At 42.2% G+C, this 21,915-nt stretch overlaps 1 protein-coding gene across 4 annotated transcripts in view; it reads left to right on the top strand.

The window, feature by feature from the left end:
• The first annotated feature begins 1,267 nt into the window (after nucleotides 1-1,267).
• The window catches only part of ssx2ipa (synovial sarcoma, X breakpoint 2 interacting protein a), a 30,423-nt gene continuing 9,775 nt past the window's right edge, over nucleotides 1,268-21,915 (top strand). The window contains exons 1-6 of one of the 4 annotated variants that reach the window (XM_061921002.1): nucleotides 1,268-1,409; nucleotides 3,547-3,680; nucleotides 3,800-3,963; nucleotides 7,853-8,050; nucleotides 8,175-8,285; nucleotides 8,347-8,482. In XM_061921002.1, coding sequence (XP_061776986.1) covers nucleotides 3,638-3,680; nucleotides 3,800-3,963; nucleotides 7,853-8,050; nucleotides 8,175-8,285; nucleotides 8,347-8,482 — 652 coding nt within the window. In that variant the 5' untranslated portion in view covers nucleotides 1,268-1,409; nucleotides 3,547-3,637. Of the gene's footprint in view, nucleotides 1,555-3,546; nucleotides 3,681-3,799; nucleotides 3,964-7,852; nucleotides 8,051-8,174; nucleotides 8,286-8,346; nucleotides 8,483-21,915 lie in introns of all 4 variants that reach the window. The other 3 variants (XM_061921003.1, XM_061921001.1, XM_061921004.1) reach the window with 3 other exon arrangements.

Here is a 21,915-nt window from a genome sequence, read left to right as displayed (position 1 = left end):
GTAATGGTTTGTACAGTCCTTTGAGACATTTGTGATTCAGGGCTATATAAATAAACATTGATCTATCTATCTATTTATCTATCTATCTATCCATCTATCTATCTATCTATCTATCTATCTATCTATCTATCTATCCATCCACCCACCCACCCATCCATCCATCCATCCATCCATCCATCCATCTATCTATCTATCTATCTATCTATCTATCTATCTATCTATCTATCTATCTATCTATCTATCTATCTATCTATCTATCTATCTATCTATCTATCTATCTATCTATCTATACATCCATCCATCTACCTATTTGTATACTCTAGCCTTTAAATAGACCCCCTTTTTAGACCAGTTGATCTGCCGTTTCTTTTCTTTTTCTCCTCCGTCCCACTCTCCCTTGTGGAGGGGGTCCGGTCCGATGACCATGGATGAAGTACTGGCTGTACAGAGTCGGGACCCAGGATGGACCGCTCGTCCAGAGTCGGGACCCAGGATGGACCGCTCGTCTGCGTATCGGTTGGGGACGTCTAGGTTTCCTGCTGGCTCCACTTTGGAAGGGACTCTCGCTACTACATTGGATCCACTTTGGACTTGATTCTCACGGTTATGTTAGATCCACTATGGATTGGACTTTCACAATATCATGCTGGATCCGCTCGACATCCATTGCTTTCGGTCTCCATATGCGGGTTCTCTCCAAGGTTTCTCATAGTCATCATTGTCGACGTCCCACTGGGGTGAGTTTTTCCTTGCCCTTATGTGGGCCCTACCGAGGATGTCGTTGTGGTTTGTGCAGCCCTTTGAGACACTTGTGATTTAGGGCTATATAAGTAAACATTGATTGATTGATTGATATTCTGCATGCTAAGTATATCATTAGGTAGAACTGTAAATTGTTAGTTTTCAAGTAACACACTTGATTGGTCTTTGCTTCAATCAATCACACTGTGAAATACATCTAAGATGGTGAATGTGAAACACGACAAGCTTTATTGGAGATGAAACCAACACACGTAGAAGAAAAAGTATCCTTTCAAATGACGTCATTGCATCTCGTTGACTTTCCAGTGCTTCCTGTCTATTTAAATTAATGTATTGTTTTGTTTCGGTTCTATTTAAACTCCATCGTCGGAATATTTTCAATGCTATTTAAACTCCATCGTCAGAATATTTTCAATGTGTTTGTCCAGTACTGTGTTCTTTTTCTTCGTCCTAATAATCCCGACACATTGCGAAGCACCTGAACGCATTCTTATATGTAAATTAACCTTCCCTTTTAACCAATCAACGGCTCATGCACTGGTTGCCTAGTAACGGCTCCTCCAATAACCTTGCCGTTTGTTTCAGGGTAAAGTGCCAGTGTGGAACCCTCCAAAAGCTGACCTGTCTGCTTACTGCGGTGAGATAAAGTACGTTCTGGCTCAGCTTTTGGACTATTTGACGCACAAACACGGGGGAATGGTCGGTGTATTGTTTCACTAAGTTGAAAAGTGGAAGTTTTGTCATCGTGTTCTGCCTTTTTGAGCCATTTTACGGCACTGCAGTAACTGACAGGTAAGTGCGTTGGTGTTTCCTTCATCTCTAATTGTATTCACTTTTGCTATCACATTTAGAGTCAGAATGGCTAAAAAAAACTATTACCCGATTTATAGCGGTGTATTTAAAGTTTTTTTGAAGTATAGTTTGACTTAACTTTGCTAATTACGCTTAAAATCGACTCAACCTTATTGTATATTATCATGTATAGCCGGTTCTACTATTTTCCAATGTTCCTGAACGCACCGTCCCTGACAAGTATGCACAAGTTTGGACAATTATTGACTGCACCACATTACCGTAATGCCGTGCAATTATTGACTGCACCACATTACCGTAATGCCGGGCAACAATTTGATTGATTGATTGATACTTGTATTAGTAGATTGCACAGTTTAGTACATATTATGTACAATTTACCACTAAATGGTAACACCCGAATAAGTTTTTCAACTTGTTTAAGTCGGGGTCCACGTTAATCAATTCATGGCAATCCAATGTTCAGCCCAAATAAACTGCATTTTGTTCAGGAGACAACACACAGAAGATAATACTAATAACGACGGAAGAAATGAACAAATTAAAAAGAGTCTGTTTTTGTCAAAACCATATCTTTGAATCTGAGTAAAAGTAAAATAATGCTATTCGGTAACAGTAGAAGTCCAACACAAATATAAATAAACGGAGTAGACATTGAAAGGGTAAAATAAAACACATTTTTGGATGTAATAATAGATGATGAAATAAATTGGAAATCTCAAAAATATACAGCATAAATTTGCAAGAAACACATCAATAATGAATAAAGCAAAACATGTTCGAGAGGAGCCAGATGAGGTGGTTCGGGCATCTGGTCAGGATGCCACCCGAACGCCTCCCTAGGGAGGTGTTTAGGGCACGTCCGACCGGTAGGAGGCCACGGGGAAGACCCAGGACACGTTGGGAAGACTATGTCTCCCAGCTGGCCTGGGAACGCCTCGGGATCCCCCGGGAAGAGCTAGACGAAGTGGCTGGGGAGAGGGAAGTCTGGGTTTCCCTGCTTAGGCTGTTGCCCCCGCGACCTGACCTCGGATAAACGGAAGATGATGGATGATGGATGGATGTTCTAGACCAATGGTTCCCAAACTTTTGCAGGCTGGCGCCCCCTTGGCTCCCCAGTGAATTCCTACATATCTGACTTATTGTGTAGAAATATGGCAAATAACTACAAATAAGCGCTTCATTCAATAACTGTGTTGCAAAAAAAGATCAATCAAGTTGGATATAGACAACATGCAAACATTTTATTCATCAAATCGCAATTATTGAAATTCAACGATTTGGTGCATTTGCAAACATGTAAAATGATGTACAAAGCAAACGATAACCTGCTAGCTAAGAATGTACAACGATTTTTCTCAACAAAAGAGGAGGAATATAACCTTAGAGGAAAATGTCATTTAAAACATTTGTATGCACGTACAACACTTAAAACCTTTAGCATATCAGTATGTGGAATTAAATGATGGAATGGATGAGTAAAGAAATGAAAGAAAGCAGCAATTTGATTGACTTTAAGAGACTGTTCAAACTAAAAATGTTCATAAAGTACACACAACAAGAATTATGATCCACATCTTCAACCCTTTTTTAGAGAGAGAAAGGGTATTTATGTATTTAATCTTTGTTTGCTTACTATGGTATATTATTTATTTAATATTTATTTGTTCACTGTTGTGTTACAGAGAAGAAGGAAATGGGATAAAATTGCTATGGTATGAAAAGGGTTAGGATTAAATAAACTCTGCTTCTTCCTACTCCTTTTCGGACGTGCAGTAATGAAACAAGTGGAAATGTGTGATGCATGACATTGAAACTGAACTGAAATATTGTGTCTGTGCACTGCCATCATTTGACGACCATGTGACTTTAAGTCCCACACTCGTCGTTGCACATCTGTTCTTTTTAAACCACTGCAGTGTACTTCCTTCCGCCCAGATTATTATCTCACAGCTTCATGCTCCATTGCAGAGAGTCCACTCTGATCCACTGGATCACCGCCGAATCCTCTGCGGCTGATATCTCATGACCTGGCATCCCTGTACCCTGATGCTTTGCTAATATGGGGGAGTGGTGGACCACGCCGCCAGGAGACGCGTCCTTGGGTGATTATCAGCTCATACCATCACGTCGACCTAGATTGTGTTCTCCTTTTAAACCGCAACCTGATTAATTTCTGAGCTCACTAGAGATTTAATGTCCTTTTTTTGGATTTCCCACTCAGGAAACTATGAGATTTCCAGCATATCGCATGTGACAATGTCCCCGTCGAAGCAGAGCAACCTTGCACGGCTGCACTCTTTTCCGCCGTCCAAACTGGCCTCCAACGTGATCACGTATTTTTGCACGGGTGACAACATCCCCCACTGCATCTCCTACATCAACATGGTACAAAGACGCTGCTTGTTATGAGGCCTTGTTCATTCATTTATCCATGAAATTCATCAACATCTAGCCTTGATGTTAGACTATAGACTAGAACTATTCAACACGCCAAATTGGAGGCAGGAATGACATCATACTGGCCCTCGAGTTTAGTTCAAACCTTGGAAGACAAAGATTAGATGTATTAAAAACACAGGACTGTGGTTGTATAGAAGAACTTGGGCCACTGTAATTATAGTGGCAGATTCTTGCATTGACATTTTAACCTTGCTAGCAAACATAACTCAAACGTTCCTCAAGGCACCCCTTTAAATCCTCTTCTTTTTGGCAGTTACAATTGGTTTCTGTAATGTGATTTCTGGAACTCAAGTCTTGCTCTGGCCGGTGAGTTCAGTTCAAAAGGACTTGATCCTCAAATTGTTGCAGCAAATTCTTAAAAATAGCACTGTCATAGAGATGATTTTTGATTAGCTTTCTTGCAGAGGGTCCCTAAAAACTCTTCTGAAATGTAAATGAAGCAAAACCAAAAGGACTTGATCCTCAAATTGTTGCAGCAAATTCTTAAAAATAGCACTGTCATAGAGATGATTTTTGACTAGCTTTCTTGCAGAAGGTCCCTAAAAACTCTTCTGAAATGTAAATGAAGCAAAACCAAAAGGACTTGATCCTCAAATTGTTGCAGCAAATTCTTAAAAATAGCACTGTCATAGAGATGATTTTTTACTAGCTTTCTTGCAGAAGGTCCCTAAAAACTATTCTGAAAAGTAAATGAAGCAAAACCAAAAGGACTTGATCCTCAAATTGTTGCAGCAAATTCTTAAAAATAGCACTGTCATAGAGATGATTTTTGACTAGCTTTCTTGCAGAAGGTCCCTAAAAACTATTCTGAAAAGTAAATGAAGCAAAACCAAAAGGACTTGATCCTCAAATTGTTGCAGCAAATTCTTAAAAATAGCACTGTCATAGAGATGATTTTTGACTAGCTTTCTTGCAGAAGGTCCCTAAAAACTCTTCTGAAAAGTAAATGAAGCAAAACCAAAAGGACTTGATCCTCAAATTGTTGCAGCAAATTCTTAAAAATAGCACTGTCATAGAGATGATTTTTGACTAGCTTTCTTGCAGAAGGTCCCTAAAAACTCTTCTGAAATGTAAATGAAGCAAAACCAAAAGGACTTGATCCTCAAATTGTTGCAGCAAATTCTTAAAAATAGCACTGTCATAGAGATGATTTTTTACTAGCTTTCTTGCAGAAGGTCCCTAAAAACTCTTCTGAAATGTAAATGAAGTAAAACCAAAATGACTTGATCCTCAAATTGTTGCAGCAAATTCTTAAAAATAGCGCTGTCATAGAGATGATTTTTTACTAGCTTTCTTGCAGAAGGTCCCTAAAAACTATTCTGAAAAGTAAATGAAGCAAAACCAAAAGGACTTGATCCTCAAATTGTTGCAGCAAATTCTTAAAAATAGCGCTGTCATAGAGATGATTTTTTTACTAGCTTTCTTGCAGAAGGTCCCTAAAAACTCTTCTGAAATGTAAATGAAGTAAAACCAAAATGACTTGATCCTCAAATTGTTGCAGCAAATTCTTAAAAATAGCGCTGTCATAGAGATGATTTTTTTACTAGCTTTCTTGCAGAAGGTCCCTAAAAACTCTTCTGATATGTAAATGAAGCAAAACCAAATGTGTGCTGTAGAGGACGCTGGTTCTCCAGAATATATCCACTAAGACTAATAGTAAAAAGGGAGAATTGCGGCCGCCTGCTCCTTTAGCTTTTGTGTGTGTGTGTGTGTGTGTGTGTGTGTGTGTGCGCAGCCCTAATGTTGATTGAAAAAACAAAAGGATATCCTTTTTTTTCCTTCTGGTCGCCGAAAGTGTGAAATTAATTCTCTGAGCTTACATGACACGCTCGCTGTACAAAGATGCAAAAGTCCAGACTATGCTTTGTGTATTTATGAGAAAACACCCCTGTGTATTACATAAGGCTCCAGGGATATTGTCCATCCACCCATTTTCTACCGCTTATTCCCTTTGGGGGCGCTGGTGCCTATCTCAGCTACAATCAGGGGGGCGTAAGCAGACTTGTATTAAAGCGGTCTAGGAAAGTGTAACCATTCAATCCTGTCCTTTCACTTAGTTCCTCTTTTGTACAGTTGAATGTTAGTCCTTTAAATATTGTTTGGTGTGCCGTGGCAAATTATGCAACTTCACCTAATTTGTCCAAAAATATGTTTTGCAAATCAATAATTATAATTTGCCGTTGCTTAGTGTCCGTGCTGTGTAGAGCTCGGCAAGGTAACCACGTAGTCCTCCATGTCACTAGGGGGCAGCAGGTAGTTCATTGCTTTGTAAAAGTTCATTGCTTTGTAAAAGTTGGAATGTGTCGGGTGAGACAAGGATGCTTTGTTGTGATCCCAATCTGCAGACCACAACGGACGCCAGCGTGCAGGTAAAAAGGTGCGTAATGCTTAAACCAAAAATTAACGAAAGGAAAAGGCAATGGCTATGCAAAATTAAAGTAAAACTAAACTGGCTACAAAGTAAACAGAAACCAAATGCTGGACGACAGCAAAAACTTACGGCGCCCACAAAGTACATCCGTACATGACATGACAATCAATAATGTCCACTCAGCTCAAGGACACAACGTCCGTAGTGTCCTTGAGCAAGACACTTCACCCTTGCTCCTGATGGGTGGTGGTTAGCGCCTTGCATGGCAGCTCCCGCCATCAGTGTGTGAATGTGGAAATAGTGTCAAAGCGCTTTGACTTCCTTTAAAAAAGGTAGACAAGCGCTATACAAGTATAACCCATTTACCATTTCACACAAAAAAGGATAGCAACAACTTCAATAGTCTTGCTTGCTAACACAAAGCAGGTGCGGGGAATAGCGCTCAAAGGAAGACATGAAAGTGCCCCAGAACAGGAAGGGTCACCAAAATAAGAGCCTAACAAGAACTAAAACACTACACACAGGAAAACACCACAAAACAGGATGGGTCACCAAAATAAGAGCGCAAGACAAGAATTAAAAACACTACACACAGGAAAACACTAGCCTTTAAATAGACCTCCTTTTTAGACCAGTTGATCTGCCGCTTCTTTTCTTTTTCTTCTCTGTCCCCCCCTCCCTTGTGGAGGGGGGGATGGACCGCTCGTCGGGACCCAGGATGGACCGCTCGCCTGTGTATCGGTTGGAGACATCTCTAAGCTGCTGATCCGCCTCCGCTTGGGATGGTTTCCTGTGGACGGGACTCTCGCTGCTGTCTTTGATCCGCTTTGAACTGAACTCTCGCGGCTGTGTTGGAGCCACTATGGATTGAACTTTCACAGTATCATGTTAGACCCGCTCGACATCCATTGCTTTCGGTCCCCTAGAGGGGGGGGGGTTGCCCACATTTGAGGTCCTCTCCAAGGTTTCTCATAGTCATCATTGTCACTGGCGTCCCACTGGGTGTGAGTTTTCCTTGCCCTTATGTGGGTTCTTCCGAGGATGTCGTAGTCGTAGTGGTTTGTACAGTCCTTTGAGACATTTGTGATTTAGGGCTATATAAATAAACATTGATTGATTGAAAACACCAACAAAACAGGAAGGGTCACCAAAATAAGAGCGCAAGACAAGAACTAAAGCACTACACACAGGAAAACACCAACAAACTCGGAATAAGGAACCACGACCTGGTTGACTTTAATTTTTTAACCTTTTCTGCTGCTGGTGTGCCTCTCTATTTTTTTATTTTTAATAAATGTGCCTTGCCTCAAAAAAGGTTGAAAACCCTGCTTTATTCTGCTTCCTATTAGATGTGTAGCAAAGCCTTGTTTTTCACACAGTCTCCTAATAATTGGACATTCTATTGGTGTTGCCTTACGGTCTGGCTTTATGTCACTGTGGCAGGAGCTCTCCTCTCTGGGTCTGTCCACGTGCATTGAGGCCAACTCTCTGGGCCTGAGTGCAGCGCCTGCTCTGAACGCCATGTTTGAGCTGCTGCAGATCCAGAGACACACCATGAGCACTTTAGAGGAGCTGGAGAGGGAACAGCTAAAGAGATCCAGCACTTTGGATCACATGCAGATGAGCAACTCAAGACTTAAGGCATGTTTACTGTACAGAAATGACATGTCCATTCTCAAACCATCATTATGTCTGATCCTGATATGCTGACCTAGACAAGACTAATGTTTGTATGCTAGCATTGCTGACGTCTGTTCATCTCCAGGATCAGCTGGAATTGTCTATGAGGGAGAAATCGGGTCTGCACGAGACCGAGAGGCAGCTCCAACTCAAGATGAAAACTCTGCAAAACTGTCTGAAGACAGAAAAAGAGGAGGTAGACAACCTGTGCCATTTTTTGGCGTGTTGCGTACAGTGAGTGCACATTTCCTGTGCAGGTTCAGAAGCTCCAGAGTATCGTCGCCAGCCGTGCGTCCCAGTATAGTCACGATGCCAAGCGCAAGGAGAGGGAATCCGCCAAGCTCAAGGAGCGCCTGAGCCAAATACTTGTCAACAGAAAGGAGAAGAAACTGGGTGAGTGTATGAACTTATTACGTCTGCCAGCAGAGTATATATTTCACTATCAGAGCCCTATCAAGCAATAATTCGAGCCAAAACTGAACACAATGAAAGCCAGCTCCTCTGCCAATCGTGTGAACTTTCGGGGATTCTCATTTTACCTTTTTATCCAGTACAAAAACAAACAGACTGGCATGTCCAGACATGTGAGGTCAATTCAGTATAAAATTATTAAAAAGAAAAAAATACTAAAAACAAATGTATGTAAGCGATTTGTTCTAATAACCCTCAGTAATTGTCAGGTAACACAACAACCTTTTATTTATTTATACGATTCTCTTGAGGTTCATTTTTACCATTTTTTAAATTGAAATCGAGGGGTGTACTGACGGGCTTCACGGTTGCGTTTATAATGTGTTACAGAGCCAATGTTCTCCAGAAATGTGTTTGGTGTGGGCTCACAGAGTGTGGCGCATATTATTAAGAGTGTTATACTTCACGGTGGCAGAGGGATTAGTGCGTCTGCCTCACAATACGAAGGTCCTGCAGTCCTGGGTTCAAATCCAGGCTCGGGATCTTTCTGTGTGGAGTTTGCATGTTCTCCCCGTGAATGCGTGGGTTCCCTCCGGGTACTCCGGCTTCCTCCCACTTCCAAAGACATGCACCTGGGGATAGGTTGATTGGCAACACTAAATGGGCCCTAGTGTGTGAATGTGAGTGTGAATGTTGTCTGTCTATCTGTGTTGGCCCTGTGATGAGGTGGCGACTTGTCCAGGGTGTACCCCGCCTTCCGCCCGATTGTAGCTGAGATAGGCGCCAGCGCCCCCCGCGACCCCAAAAGGGAATAAGCGGTAGAAAATGGATGGATGGATGGATGGACTATCAGAGTCCACGTCAGTATATTTGGACAAAGGTGCAAGAACCAGGAAGTCACTTACTCAGAGATGCACAAACATACACACATTTGACTGCTTCCCCTTTTTCTGCTTAAATAATATATTTTGGATAGTTTTTTCTTTCCCTTTTTTAAGTTGTGATATCTAAATCCACAGAAGCTGGAAACTGTTCAATTGAAACATGTGACATGAGCGCCCGCACTTATTTAGTTTTATCGATGCAACTTTTTCTCCACTGATACCAATATTGTACTGTGGAATGTTCAAAAAGGTTTGATCAATTCAAATTTATTAAACCGAGAACAACGGTAGGTATGAAAGACGCTAATCAATTTTGTTAAGACCCGTCTGGAATAGACTTATGTTGTCTTTAAAAGGGGAACATTATCACAATTTAGGGTTGAAAACAATAAAAATCAGTTCCCAGTGGCTTGTTGTATTTTTTGAAATTTTTTTCAAAATTCTACCGGTAACCGGATATCCCTAAAAAAAGCTATAAAGTGCTTGATTTTCGCTATTTGCGATGCGACTATCCATTTCCCTGTGACGTCATACAGTGCTGTCAATGTAAACAAACAACGGCGAATACCACAGCAAGATATAGCGACATTAGCTCGGATTCAGACTCAGATTTTAAGCGATTCAACAGATTACGCATGTATTGAAACGGACGGTTGGAGTATGAAAGTATTGAAGAAGAAACTGAAGCTATTGAGCGAATAGCTATTGACGCTATTCATAGCCATAGCATGGCCGAATAGCTGCGTTAGCATCGCCGGTAAAATGTGCGGACCAAACGATCAGGACTTTCGCATCTCTTGACACTGGAGCAGCTTAAATCTTTCAATTGGTAAGTGTTTTTTTCGCATTAAATGTGGGTGGAAGGAAACGTAATATAGTTGCAAATGCATCTGCAGGTTATCCATACATCTCTGTGCCATGTCTGCTTTAGCACCGCTGGTAAATAGCATGCTAGCATCGATTAGCGTAGCATTTTAGCATCGATTAGCTGGAAGTCAACATCAACAAAACTCACCTATGTGATTTCGTTGACTTTATAGTTGCAAATGCATCTGCAGGTTATCCATACATCTCTGTGCCATGTCTGCTTTTGCACCGCCGGTAATTAGCATGTTAGCGTCGATTAGCGTAGCATGTTAACATCGATTAGCTGGCAGTCACGCCGCAACCAAATATGTCTGATTAGCACATAAGTCAACATCAACAAAGCTCACCTTTTGTGATTTCGTTGAATTATCGTTGCAAATACATCTGCAGGTTATCCATACATCTCTGTGCCATGTCTGTCATCGCCGGTAAAATGTGGAGACACTCTGGCACATTCAATGGGGGTCTGGCGGCAGATTTCTTGCCAGTGGTGCAACTTGAATCCCTCCTTGTTAGTGTTGTTACACCCTCCGACAACACACCGACGAGGCATAATGTCTCCAAGGATCCAAACAATAGTCGAAAAAACGGAAAATAACAGAGCTGAGACCCGGTGTTTGTAATGTGTTGAAAATGAAAATGGCGGCTGTATTACCTCGGAGACGTCACGTTCTGACGTCCTCGCAAAAAGAGCGATACACAGAAAGGTGTTTAATTCGCCAAAATTCACCCATTTAGAGTTCGGAAATCGGTTCCAAAAATATATGGTCTTTTTTTCTGCACCATCAAGGTATATATTGACGCTTACATAGGTCTGCTGATAATGTTCCCCTTTTAAATTGAAGTGAGGTGACAATTATTATTTGGTGACACCTCGTGGTCACAATAGTTCGTGAAGTTAAGCTCATGCCGCAGTAAGTTGAATGATGCGGACACGTTTGTTACTAGATACTTTCTAATACGCTTCTGTCTAGGAGACATAGTGTGTGTAATTATTAGATACCTATTTGTATTGTGCTGTTTTACACTGCAATATTATTCAATGAAAGACACTTATTACATACATTATGTCTGGCTTGTGCGCTTAGCTGTTGTGTAGCTGATAGCTCCTAGTCGCCTAAAGCCTACCATGTTTACCGTTTGTACTGTAAATGACTCGACTAAAATATAAGAAAATACCAACCTTTAGGACATTTGGATGTTAACTGGCTGTAAAGACGCTGCAGGACTGCTGGTATCGCACATTATATCGCAGGTTTTACATGCCAGCACATATCATCACATACATGGACTGCCGGTATCGTACATTATATCGCAGGTTGTACATGCCAGCACATATCATCACATACATGGACTGCCGGTATCGTACATTATATCGCAGGTTGTACATGCCAGCACATATCATCACATACATGGACTGCCGGTATCGTACATTATATCGCAGGTTGTACATGCCAGCACATATAATCACATACATGGACTGCCAGTATCGTACATTATATCGCAGGTTGTACATGCCAGCACATATCATCACATACATGGACTGCTGGTATCGTACATTATATCGCAGGTTGTACATGCCAGCACATATCATCACATACATGGACTGCCGGTATCGTACATTATATCGCAGGTTGTACATGCCAGCACATATCATCACATACATGGACTGCCGGTATCGTACATTATATCGCAGGTTGTACAAGCCAGCACATATCATCACATACATGGAGTGCTGGTATCGTACATTATATCACAGGTTGTACATGCCAGCACATATCATCACATACATGGACTGCCGGTATCGTACATTATATCGCAGGTTGTACAAGCCAGCACATATCATCACATACATGGACTGCTGGTATCGTACATTATATCGCAGGTTTTACATGCCAGCACATATCATCACATATATGGACTGCTGGTATCGTACATTATATCGCAGGTTGTACATGCCAGCACATATCATCACATACATGGACTGCTGGTATCGTACATTATATCGCAGGTTTTACATGCCAGCACATATCATCACATACATGGACTGCTGGTATCGTACATTATATCGCAGGTTGTACATGCCAGCACATATCATCACATACATGGACTGCTGGTATCGTACATTATATCGCAGGTTGTACATGCCAGCACATATCATCACATACATGGACTGCCGGTATCGTACATTATATCGCAGGTTGTACATGCCAGCACATATCATCACATACATGGACTGCTGGTATCGTACATTATATCGCAGGTTGTACATGCCAGCACATATCATCACATACATGGACTGCTGGTATCGTACATTATATCGCAGGTTGTACAAGCCAGCACATATCATCACATACATGGACTGCTGGTATCGTACATTATATCGCAGGTTGTACAAGCCAGCACATATCATCACATACATGGACTGCTGGTATCGTACATTATATCGCAGGTTGTACATGCCAGCACATATCATCACATGCATGGACTGCCGGTATCGTACATTATATCGCAGGTTGTACATGCCAGCACATATCATCACATACATGGACTGCTGGTATCGTACATTATATCGCAGGTTTTACATGCCAGCACATATCATCACATATATGGACTGCTGGTATCGTACATTATATCGCAGGTTGTACATGCCAGCACATATCATCACATACATGGACTGCTGGTATCGTACATTATATCGCAGGTTTTACATGCCAGCACATATCATCACATACATGGACTGCTGGTATCGTACATTATATCGCAGGTTGTACATGCCAGCACATATCATCACATACATGGACTGCTGGTATCGTACATTATATCGCAGGTTGTACATGCCAGCACATATCATCACATACATGGACTGCCGGTATCGTACATTATATCGCAGGTTGTACATGCCAGCACATATCATCACATACATGGACTGCTGGTATCGTACATTATATCGCAGGTTGTACATGCCAGCACATATCATCACATACATGGACTGCTGGTATCGTACATTATATCGCAGGTTGTACAAGCCAGCACATATCATCACATACATGGACTGCTGGTATCGTACATTATATCGCAGGTTGTACAAGCCAGCACATATCATCACATACATGGACTGCTGGTATCGTACATTATATCGCAGGTTGTACATGCCAGCACATATCATCACATGCATGGACTGCCGGTATCGTACATTATATCGCAGGTTGTACATGCCAGCACATATCATCACATACATGGACTGCTGGTATCGTACATTATATCGCAGGTTTTACATGCCAGCACATATCATCACATACATGGACTGCCGGTATCGTACATTATATCGCAGGTTGTACATGCCAGCACATATCATCACATACATGGACTGCTGGTATCGTACATTATATCGCAGGTTGTACATGCCAGCACATATCATCACATACATGGACTGCCGGTATCGTACATTATATCGCAGGTTGTACATGCCAGCACATATCATCACATACATGGACTGCTGGTATCGTACATTATATCGCAGGTTGTACATGCCAGCACATATCATCACATACATGGACTGCCGGTATCGTACATTATATCGCAGGTTGTACAAGCCAGCACATATCATCACATACATGGACTGCTGGTATCGTACATTATATCGCAGGTTGTACATGCCAGCACATATCATCACATGCATGGACTGCCGGTATCGTACATTATATCGCAGGTTGTACATGCCGGCACATATCATCACATACATGGACTGCCGGTATCGTACATTATATCGCAGGTTGTACATGCCAGCACATATCATCACATACATGGACTGCCGGTATCGTACATTATATCGCAGGTTGTACATGCCAGCACATATCATCACATACATGGACTGCCGGTATCGTACATTATATCGCAGGTTGTACATGCCAGCACATATCATCACATACATGGACTGCTGGTATCGTACATTATATCGCAGGTTGTACATGCCAGCACATATCATCACATACATGGACTGCCGGTATCGTACATTATATCGCAGGTTGTACATGCCAGCACATATCATCACATACATGGACTGCCGGTATCGTACATTATATCGCAGGTTGTACAAGCCAGCACATATCATCACATACATGGACTGCTGGTATCGTACATTATATCGCAGGTTGTACATGCCAGCACATATCATCACATACATGGACTGCCGGTATCGTACATTATATCGCAGGTTGTACAAGCCAGCACATATCATCACATACATGGACTGCTGGTATCATACATTATATCGCGGGTTGTACATGCCAGCACATATCATCACATACATGGACTGCCGGTATCGTACATTATATCGCAGGTTGTACATGCCAGCACATATCATCACATACATGGACTGCTGGTATCGTACATTATATCGCAGGTTGTACATGCCAGCACATATCATCACATACATGGACTGCTGGTATCGTACATTATATCGCAGGTTGTACAAGCCAGCACATATCATCACATACATGGACTGCCGGTATCGTACATTATATCGCAGGTTGTACATGCCAGCACATATCATCACATACATGGACTGCTGGTATCGCACATTATATCGCAGGTTTTACATGCCGGCACATATCATCACATACATGGACTGCCGGTATCGTACATTATATCGCAGGTTGTACAAGCCAGCACATATCATCACATACATGGACTGCTGGTATCATACATTATATCGCAGGTTGTACATGCCAGCACATATCATCACATACATGGACTGCCGGTATCGTACATTATATCGCAGGTTGTACATGCCAGCACATATCATCACATACATGGACTGCTGGTATCGCACATTATATCGCAGGTTTTACATGCCAGCACATATCATCACATACATGGACTGCTGGTATCGTACATTATATCGCAGGTTGTACATGCCAGCACATATCATCACATACATGGACTGCCGGTATCGTACATTATATCGCAGTTTGTACATGCCAGCACATATCATCACATACATGGACTGCCGGTATCGTACATTATATCGCAGGTTGTACATGCCAGCACATATCATCACATACATGGACTGTTGGTATCGTACATTATATCGCAGGTTGTACATATCATCACATACATGGACTGTTGGTATCGTACATTATATCGCAGGTTGTACATATCATCACATACATGGACTGCTGGTATCGCACATTATATCGCAGGTTTTACATGCCAGCACATATCATCACATACATGGACTGCTGGTATCGTACATTATATCGCAGGTTGTACATGCCAGCACATATCATCACATACATGGACTGCCGGTATCGTACATTATATCGCAGTTTGTACATGCCAGCACATATCATCACATACATGGACTGCCGGTATCGTACATTATATCGCAGGTTGTACATGCCAGCACATATCATCACATACATGGACTGTTGGTATCGTACATTATATCGCAGGTTGTACATATCATCACATACATGGACTGTTGGTATCGTACATTATATCGCAGGTTGTACATATCATCACATACATGGACTGCTGGTATCATACATTATATCGCAGGTTGTACATGCCAGCACATATCATCACATACATGGACTGCCGGTATCGTACATTATATCGCAGGTTGTACATGCCAGCACATATCATCACATACATGGACTGCCGGTATCGTACATTATATCGCAGGTTGTACATGCCAGCACATATCATCACATACATGGACTGCTGGTATCGTACATTATATCGCAGGTTGTACATGCCAGCACATATTATCACATACATGGACTGCTGGTATTGTACATTATATTGCAGGTTTTACATGCCAGCACATATCATCACATACATGGACTGCTGGTATCGTACATTATATCGCAGGTTGTACATGCCAGCACATATCATCACATACATGGACTGCCGGTATCGTACATTATATCGCAGGTTGTACATGCCAGCACATATCTTCACATACATGGACTGCCGGTATCGTACATTATATCGCAGGTTGTACAAGCCAGCACATATCATCACATACATGGAGTGCTGGTATCGTACATTATATCGCAGGTTGTACATGCCAGCACATATCATCACATACATGGACTGCTGGTATCATACATTATATCGCAGGTTGTACATGCCAGCACATATCATCACATACATGGACTGCTGGTATCGTACATTATACCGCAGGTTGTACATGCCAGCACATATCATCACATACATGGACTGCTGGTATCGTACATTATACCGCAGGTTGTACATGCCAGCACATATCATCACATACATGGACTGCTGGTATCGTACATTATATCGCAGGTTGTACATGCCAGCACATATCATCACATACATGGACTGCTGGTATCGTACATTATATCGCAGGTTGTACATGCCAGCACATATCATCACATACATGGACTGCTGGTATCGTACATTATATCGCAGGTTTTACATGCCAGCACATATCATCACATACATGGACTGTTGGTATCATACATTATATCGCAGGTTGTACAAGCCAGCACATATCATCACATACATGGACTGCTGGTATCGTACATTATATCGCAGGTTGTACATGCCAGCACATATCATCACATACATGGACTGTTGGTATCATACATTATATCGCAGGTTGTACATGCCAGCACATATCATCACATACATGGACTGCTGGTATCGTACATTATATCGCAGGTTGTACATGCCAGCACATATCATCACATACATGGACTGCTGGTATCGTACATTATACCGCAGGTTGTACATGCCGGCACATATCATCACATACATGGACTGCTGGTATCATACATTATATCGCAGGTTGTACATGCCAGCACATATCATCACATACATGGACTGCTGGTATCGTACATTATATCGCAGGTTGTACATGCCACCACATATCATCACATACATGGACTGCTGGTATCATACATTATATCGCAGGTTTTACATGCCAGCACATATCATCACATACATGGAGTGCTGGTATCGTACATTATATCGCAGGTTTTACATGCCAGCACATATCATCACATACATGGACTGCTGGTATCGTACATTATATCGCAGGTTGTACATGCCAGCACATATCATCACATACATGGACTGCTGGTATCGTACATTATATCGCAGGTTGTACATGCCAGCACATATCATCACATACATGGACTGCTGGTATCGTACATTATATCGCAGGTTGTACATGCTGGCACATATCATCACTTACATGGACTGCTGGTATCGTACATTATATCGCAGGTTGTACATGCCAGCACATATCATCACATACATGGACTGCTGGTATCGTACATTATATCGCAGGTTGTACATGCCAGCACATATCATCACATACATGGACTGCTGGTATCGTACATTATATCGCAGGTTGTACATGCCAGCACATATCATCACATACATGGACTGTTGGTATCGTACATTATATCGCAGGTTGTACATATCATCACATACATGGACTGCTGGTATCATACATTATATCGCAGGTTGTACATGCCGGCACATATCATCACGTACATGGACTGCTGGTATCGTACATTATATCGCAGGTTGTACATGCCAGCACATATCATCACGTACATGGACTGCTGGTATCGTACATTATATCGCAGGTTGTACATGCCAGCACATATCATCACATACATGGACTGCTGGTATCGTACATTATATCGCAGGTTGTACATGCCAGCACATATCACATACATGGAGTGCAGGTATCGTACATTATATCGCAGGTTGTACATGCCAGCACATATCATCACATACATGGACTGCTGGTATCGTACATTATATCGCAGGTTGTACATGCCAGCACATATCACATACATGGAGTGCCGGTATCGTACATTATATCGCAGGTTGTACATATCATCACATACATGGAGTGCCGGTATCGTACATTATATCGCAGGTTGTACATATCATCACATACATGGACTGCTGGTATCGTACATTATATCGCAGGTTGTACATGCCAGCTATCATCACTTACATGGCCGGAATTACCATTGAGGACACTGAGGTCGTTTCCTCTGTTTTTTTTGGTTCAGGAGCGTAATGTAAACAAGAGTTTTGAGTCTGTCTTGATAACGGCGAATATTATTTGAAGTTAATTATTGCATATTGGTCAAATGTGTGGCACCTTGAGACAAAAATATGTTTGTTTATGTTTATATTTCATCCCTGATGTATTTTTTTTCGCATTCATTTGTATAAAATCTAAAAATTGCGAATCGCAATGGAAATTTCAGAGCAAAACATCGCAATTCGGTTTTTTTCTCAAAATGGTGCAGCCCTAGTGGGCGGATTGGTACTAATACCAATACCAAGTATAATGTCATGGTCAGTACTACTGTAGTTACATCCATATTTTCTCTTGTGTTTTGTCGTTTTTTTGGTATTGTTTACAACTTTCTGTCACTGGACACAGGAGGACTGCATATATTGACAGTGATTTAACAGGTAGATTAATAATAGTTTGATAAAATAATACAACTGAAATGACACAATACTTCTGCATGTCAGCAGCCAAATTAGAAGCCTTTGTAACCCATAATGGTTATAATATCATTTATATATCCAATCAATCAATCAATCAATCAATGTTTATTTATATAGCCCCAAATCACAAATGTCTCAAAGGACTGCACAAATCATTACGACTACAACATCCTCGGAAGAACCCACAAAAGGGCAAGGAAAACTCACACCCAGTGGGCAGGGAGAATTCACATTCAGTGGGACGCCAGCGGACAATGCTGACTATGAGAAACCTTGGAGAGGACCTCAGATGTGGGCAACCCCCCCCCTCTAGGGGACCGAAAGCAATGGATGTCGAGCGGGTCTAACATGATACTGTGAAAGTTCAATCCATAGTGGCTCCAAGACAGCAGTGAGAGTCCCGTCCACAGGAAACCATCTCAAGCGGATCAGCAGCGTAGAGATGTCCCCAACCGATACAGGCGAGCGGTCCATCCTGGGTCCCGACGAGCGGTCCATCCTGGGTCTCGACTCTGGACAGTCAGTACTTCATCCATGGTCATCGGACCGGACCCCCTCCACAAGGGAGGGGGGGACATAGGAGAAAGAAAAGAAGCGGCAGATCAACTGGTCTAAAAAGGAGGTCTATTTAAAGGCTAGAGTATACAGATGAGTTTTAAGATGAGACTTAAATGCTTCTACTGAGGTAGCATCTCGAACTGTTACCGGGAGGGCATTCCAGAGTACTGGAGCCCGAACGGAAAACGCTCTATAGCCCGCAGACTTTTTTGAGCTCTAGGAATCACTAATAAGCCGGAGTCTTTTGAACGCAGATTTCTTGCCGGGACATACGGTACAATACAATCGGCAAGATAGGCTGGAGCTAGACCGTGTAGTATTTTATACGTAAGTAGTAAAACCTTAAAGTCACATCTTAAGTGCACAGGAAGCCAGTGCAGGTGAGCCAGTACAGGCGTAATATGATCAAACTTTCTTGTTCTTGTCAAAAGTCTAGCAGCCCGCATTTTGTACCAACTGTAATCTTTTAATGCTAGACATTGGGAGACCCGAAAATAATACGTTACAGTAATCGAGACGAGACGTAACAAACGCATGGATAATGATCTCGGCGTCTTTAGTGGACAAAATGGAGCGAATTTTAGCGATATTACGGAGATGAAAGAAGGCCGTTTTAGTAACGCTTTTAATGTGTGACTCAAAGGAGAGAGTTGGGTCGAGATAATACCCAGATTTTTTACAGAGTCACCTTGTTTTATTATTTGGTTGTCAAATGTTAAAGTTGTATTATTAAATAGAGGTCGGTGTCTAGCAGGACCGATAATCAGCATTTCCGTTTTTTTGGCATTAAGTTGCAAAAAGTTAGCGGACATCCATTGTTTAATTTCATTAAGACACGCTTCCAACTGACTACAGTCCGGCGTGTTGGTCAGCTTTAGGGGCATGTAGAGTTGGGTGTCATCAGCATAACAGTGAATACCAAATAATATCTAGTGATACACTGTGTAACGTTATTGCAATACATGTCGAGATATAGATTTTAGGCCATCCCTACCTGGCAGTTAGCATTGTGGGCGCAATTTGCCCATGCAACACATGAGTTCCAGCAGTAAGATGTTGTGTCTCCTCGCCACGTGCTTTTCAATGAAGTTGATGCCTCTTCAAAGTTTTGTCATTCAACTCCAATGCTAGTGCTGATATCATTCTTTATATATTTTTTACTTGGACTCCCAATTCCAACCAAGTGAAGCTCAGCTGTAATTGGACATTTTGCCGTGGTGAGGGCTTTTCCACGGGAATACACACACACACACACATCAGAACCATTCATAACGCTTCTTGGCCCATGCAGAGAGGACTTAATGTCTGTTGTAGTGCAATTTTGGGACAATATTACCCTTATTTTTCGGACTATAAGTCGCAGTTTTTTTCACAGTTTGGTCGCGGGTGCGACTTATACTCGGGAGCGACTTATGTGTGAAATTATTAACACATTACCGATAAATGTCGAATAATATTATCCAGCTTATTCACATAAGAGACTAGACGTATAAGATTTCATGGGTTTTATGGATTAGGAGTGACAGATTGTTTGGTAAAGGTATAGCATGTTCTATATGTTATAGTTATATGAATAACTCTTACCATAATATGTTACGTTAACATACCAGGCATCTTCTCACTTGGTTATTTATGCCTCTTATAACGTACACTTCTTCTGTAGCCGAGGAAAAGGGTGGAGTGCCATCTCCGGGTTGGGGAGGAGACCCTGCCCCAAGTGGAGGAGTTCAAGTACCTAGGAGTCTTGTTCACGAGTGAGGGAAGAGTGGATCGTGAGATCGACAGGCGGATCGGTGCGGCGTCCTCAGTAATGCGGACGTTGTACCGATCCGTTGTGGTGAAGAAGGAGCTGAGCCGGAAGGCAAAGCTCTCAATTTACCGGTCGATCTACGTTCCCATCCTCACCTATGGTCATGAGCTTTGGGTCATGACCGAAAGGATAAGATCACGGGTACAAGCGGCCCAAATGAGTTTCCTCCGCCGTGTGGCGGGTCTCTCCCTTAGAGATAGGGTGAGAAGCTCTGCCATCCGGGAGGAACTCAAAGTAAAGCCGCTGCTCCTCCACATCGAGAGGAGCCAGATGAGGTGGTTCGGGCATCTGGTCAGGATGCCACCCGAACGCCTCCCTAGGGAGGTGTTTAGGGCACGTCCAACCGGTAGGAGGCCACGGGGAAGACCCAGGACACGTTGGGAAGACTATGTCTCCCGGCTGGCCTGGGAACGCCTCGGGATCCCCCGGGAAGAGCTAGACGAAGTGGCTGGGGAGAGGGAAGTCTGGGTTTCCCTGCTTAGGCTGTTGCCCCCGCGACCCGACCTCGGATAAGCGGAAGATGATGGATGGATGGATGGATAACGTACACTTATTCAGCCTGTTGTTCACTATTCTTTATTTTAAATTGCATTTCAAATGTCTATTCTTGGTGTTGGGTTTTATCAAATAAATTTCCCCAAAAAAGCGACTTATACTCCTTTGCAACTTATATATGTTTTTTTCCTTCTTTATTATGCATTTTCGGCAGGTGCGACTTATTATCCGAAAAATGCGGTATGCAATTAAACATGGACATGCTTTCACCGCTCAATAAA

Source organism: Nerophis ophidion, linkage group LG14 (assembly GCF_033978795.1).
Source record: "Nerophis ophidion isolate RoL-2023_Sa linkage group LG14, RoL_Noph_v1.0, whole genome shotgun sequence".
NCBI lineage: Eukaryota > Metazoa > Chordata > Actinopteri > Syngnathiformes > Syngnathidae > Nerophis > Nerophis ophidion.
Note: the sequence above shows the minus strand (reverse complement) of the source record. Positions and strands in the feature narration are given on the sequence as shown.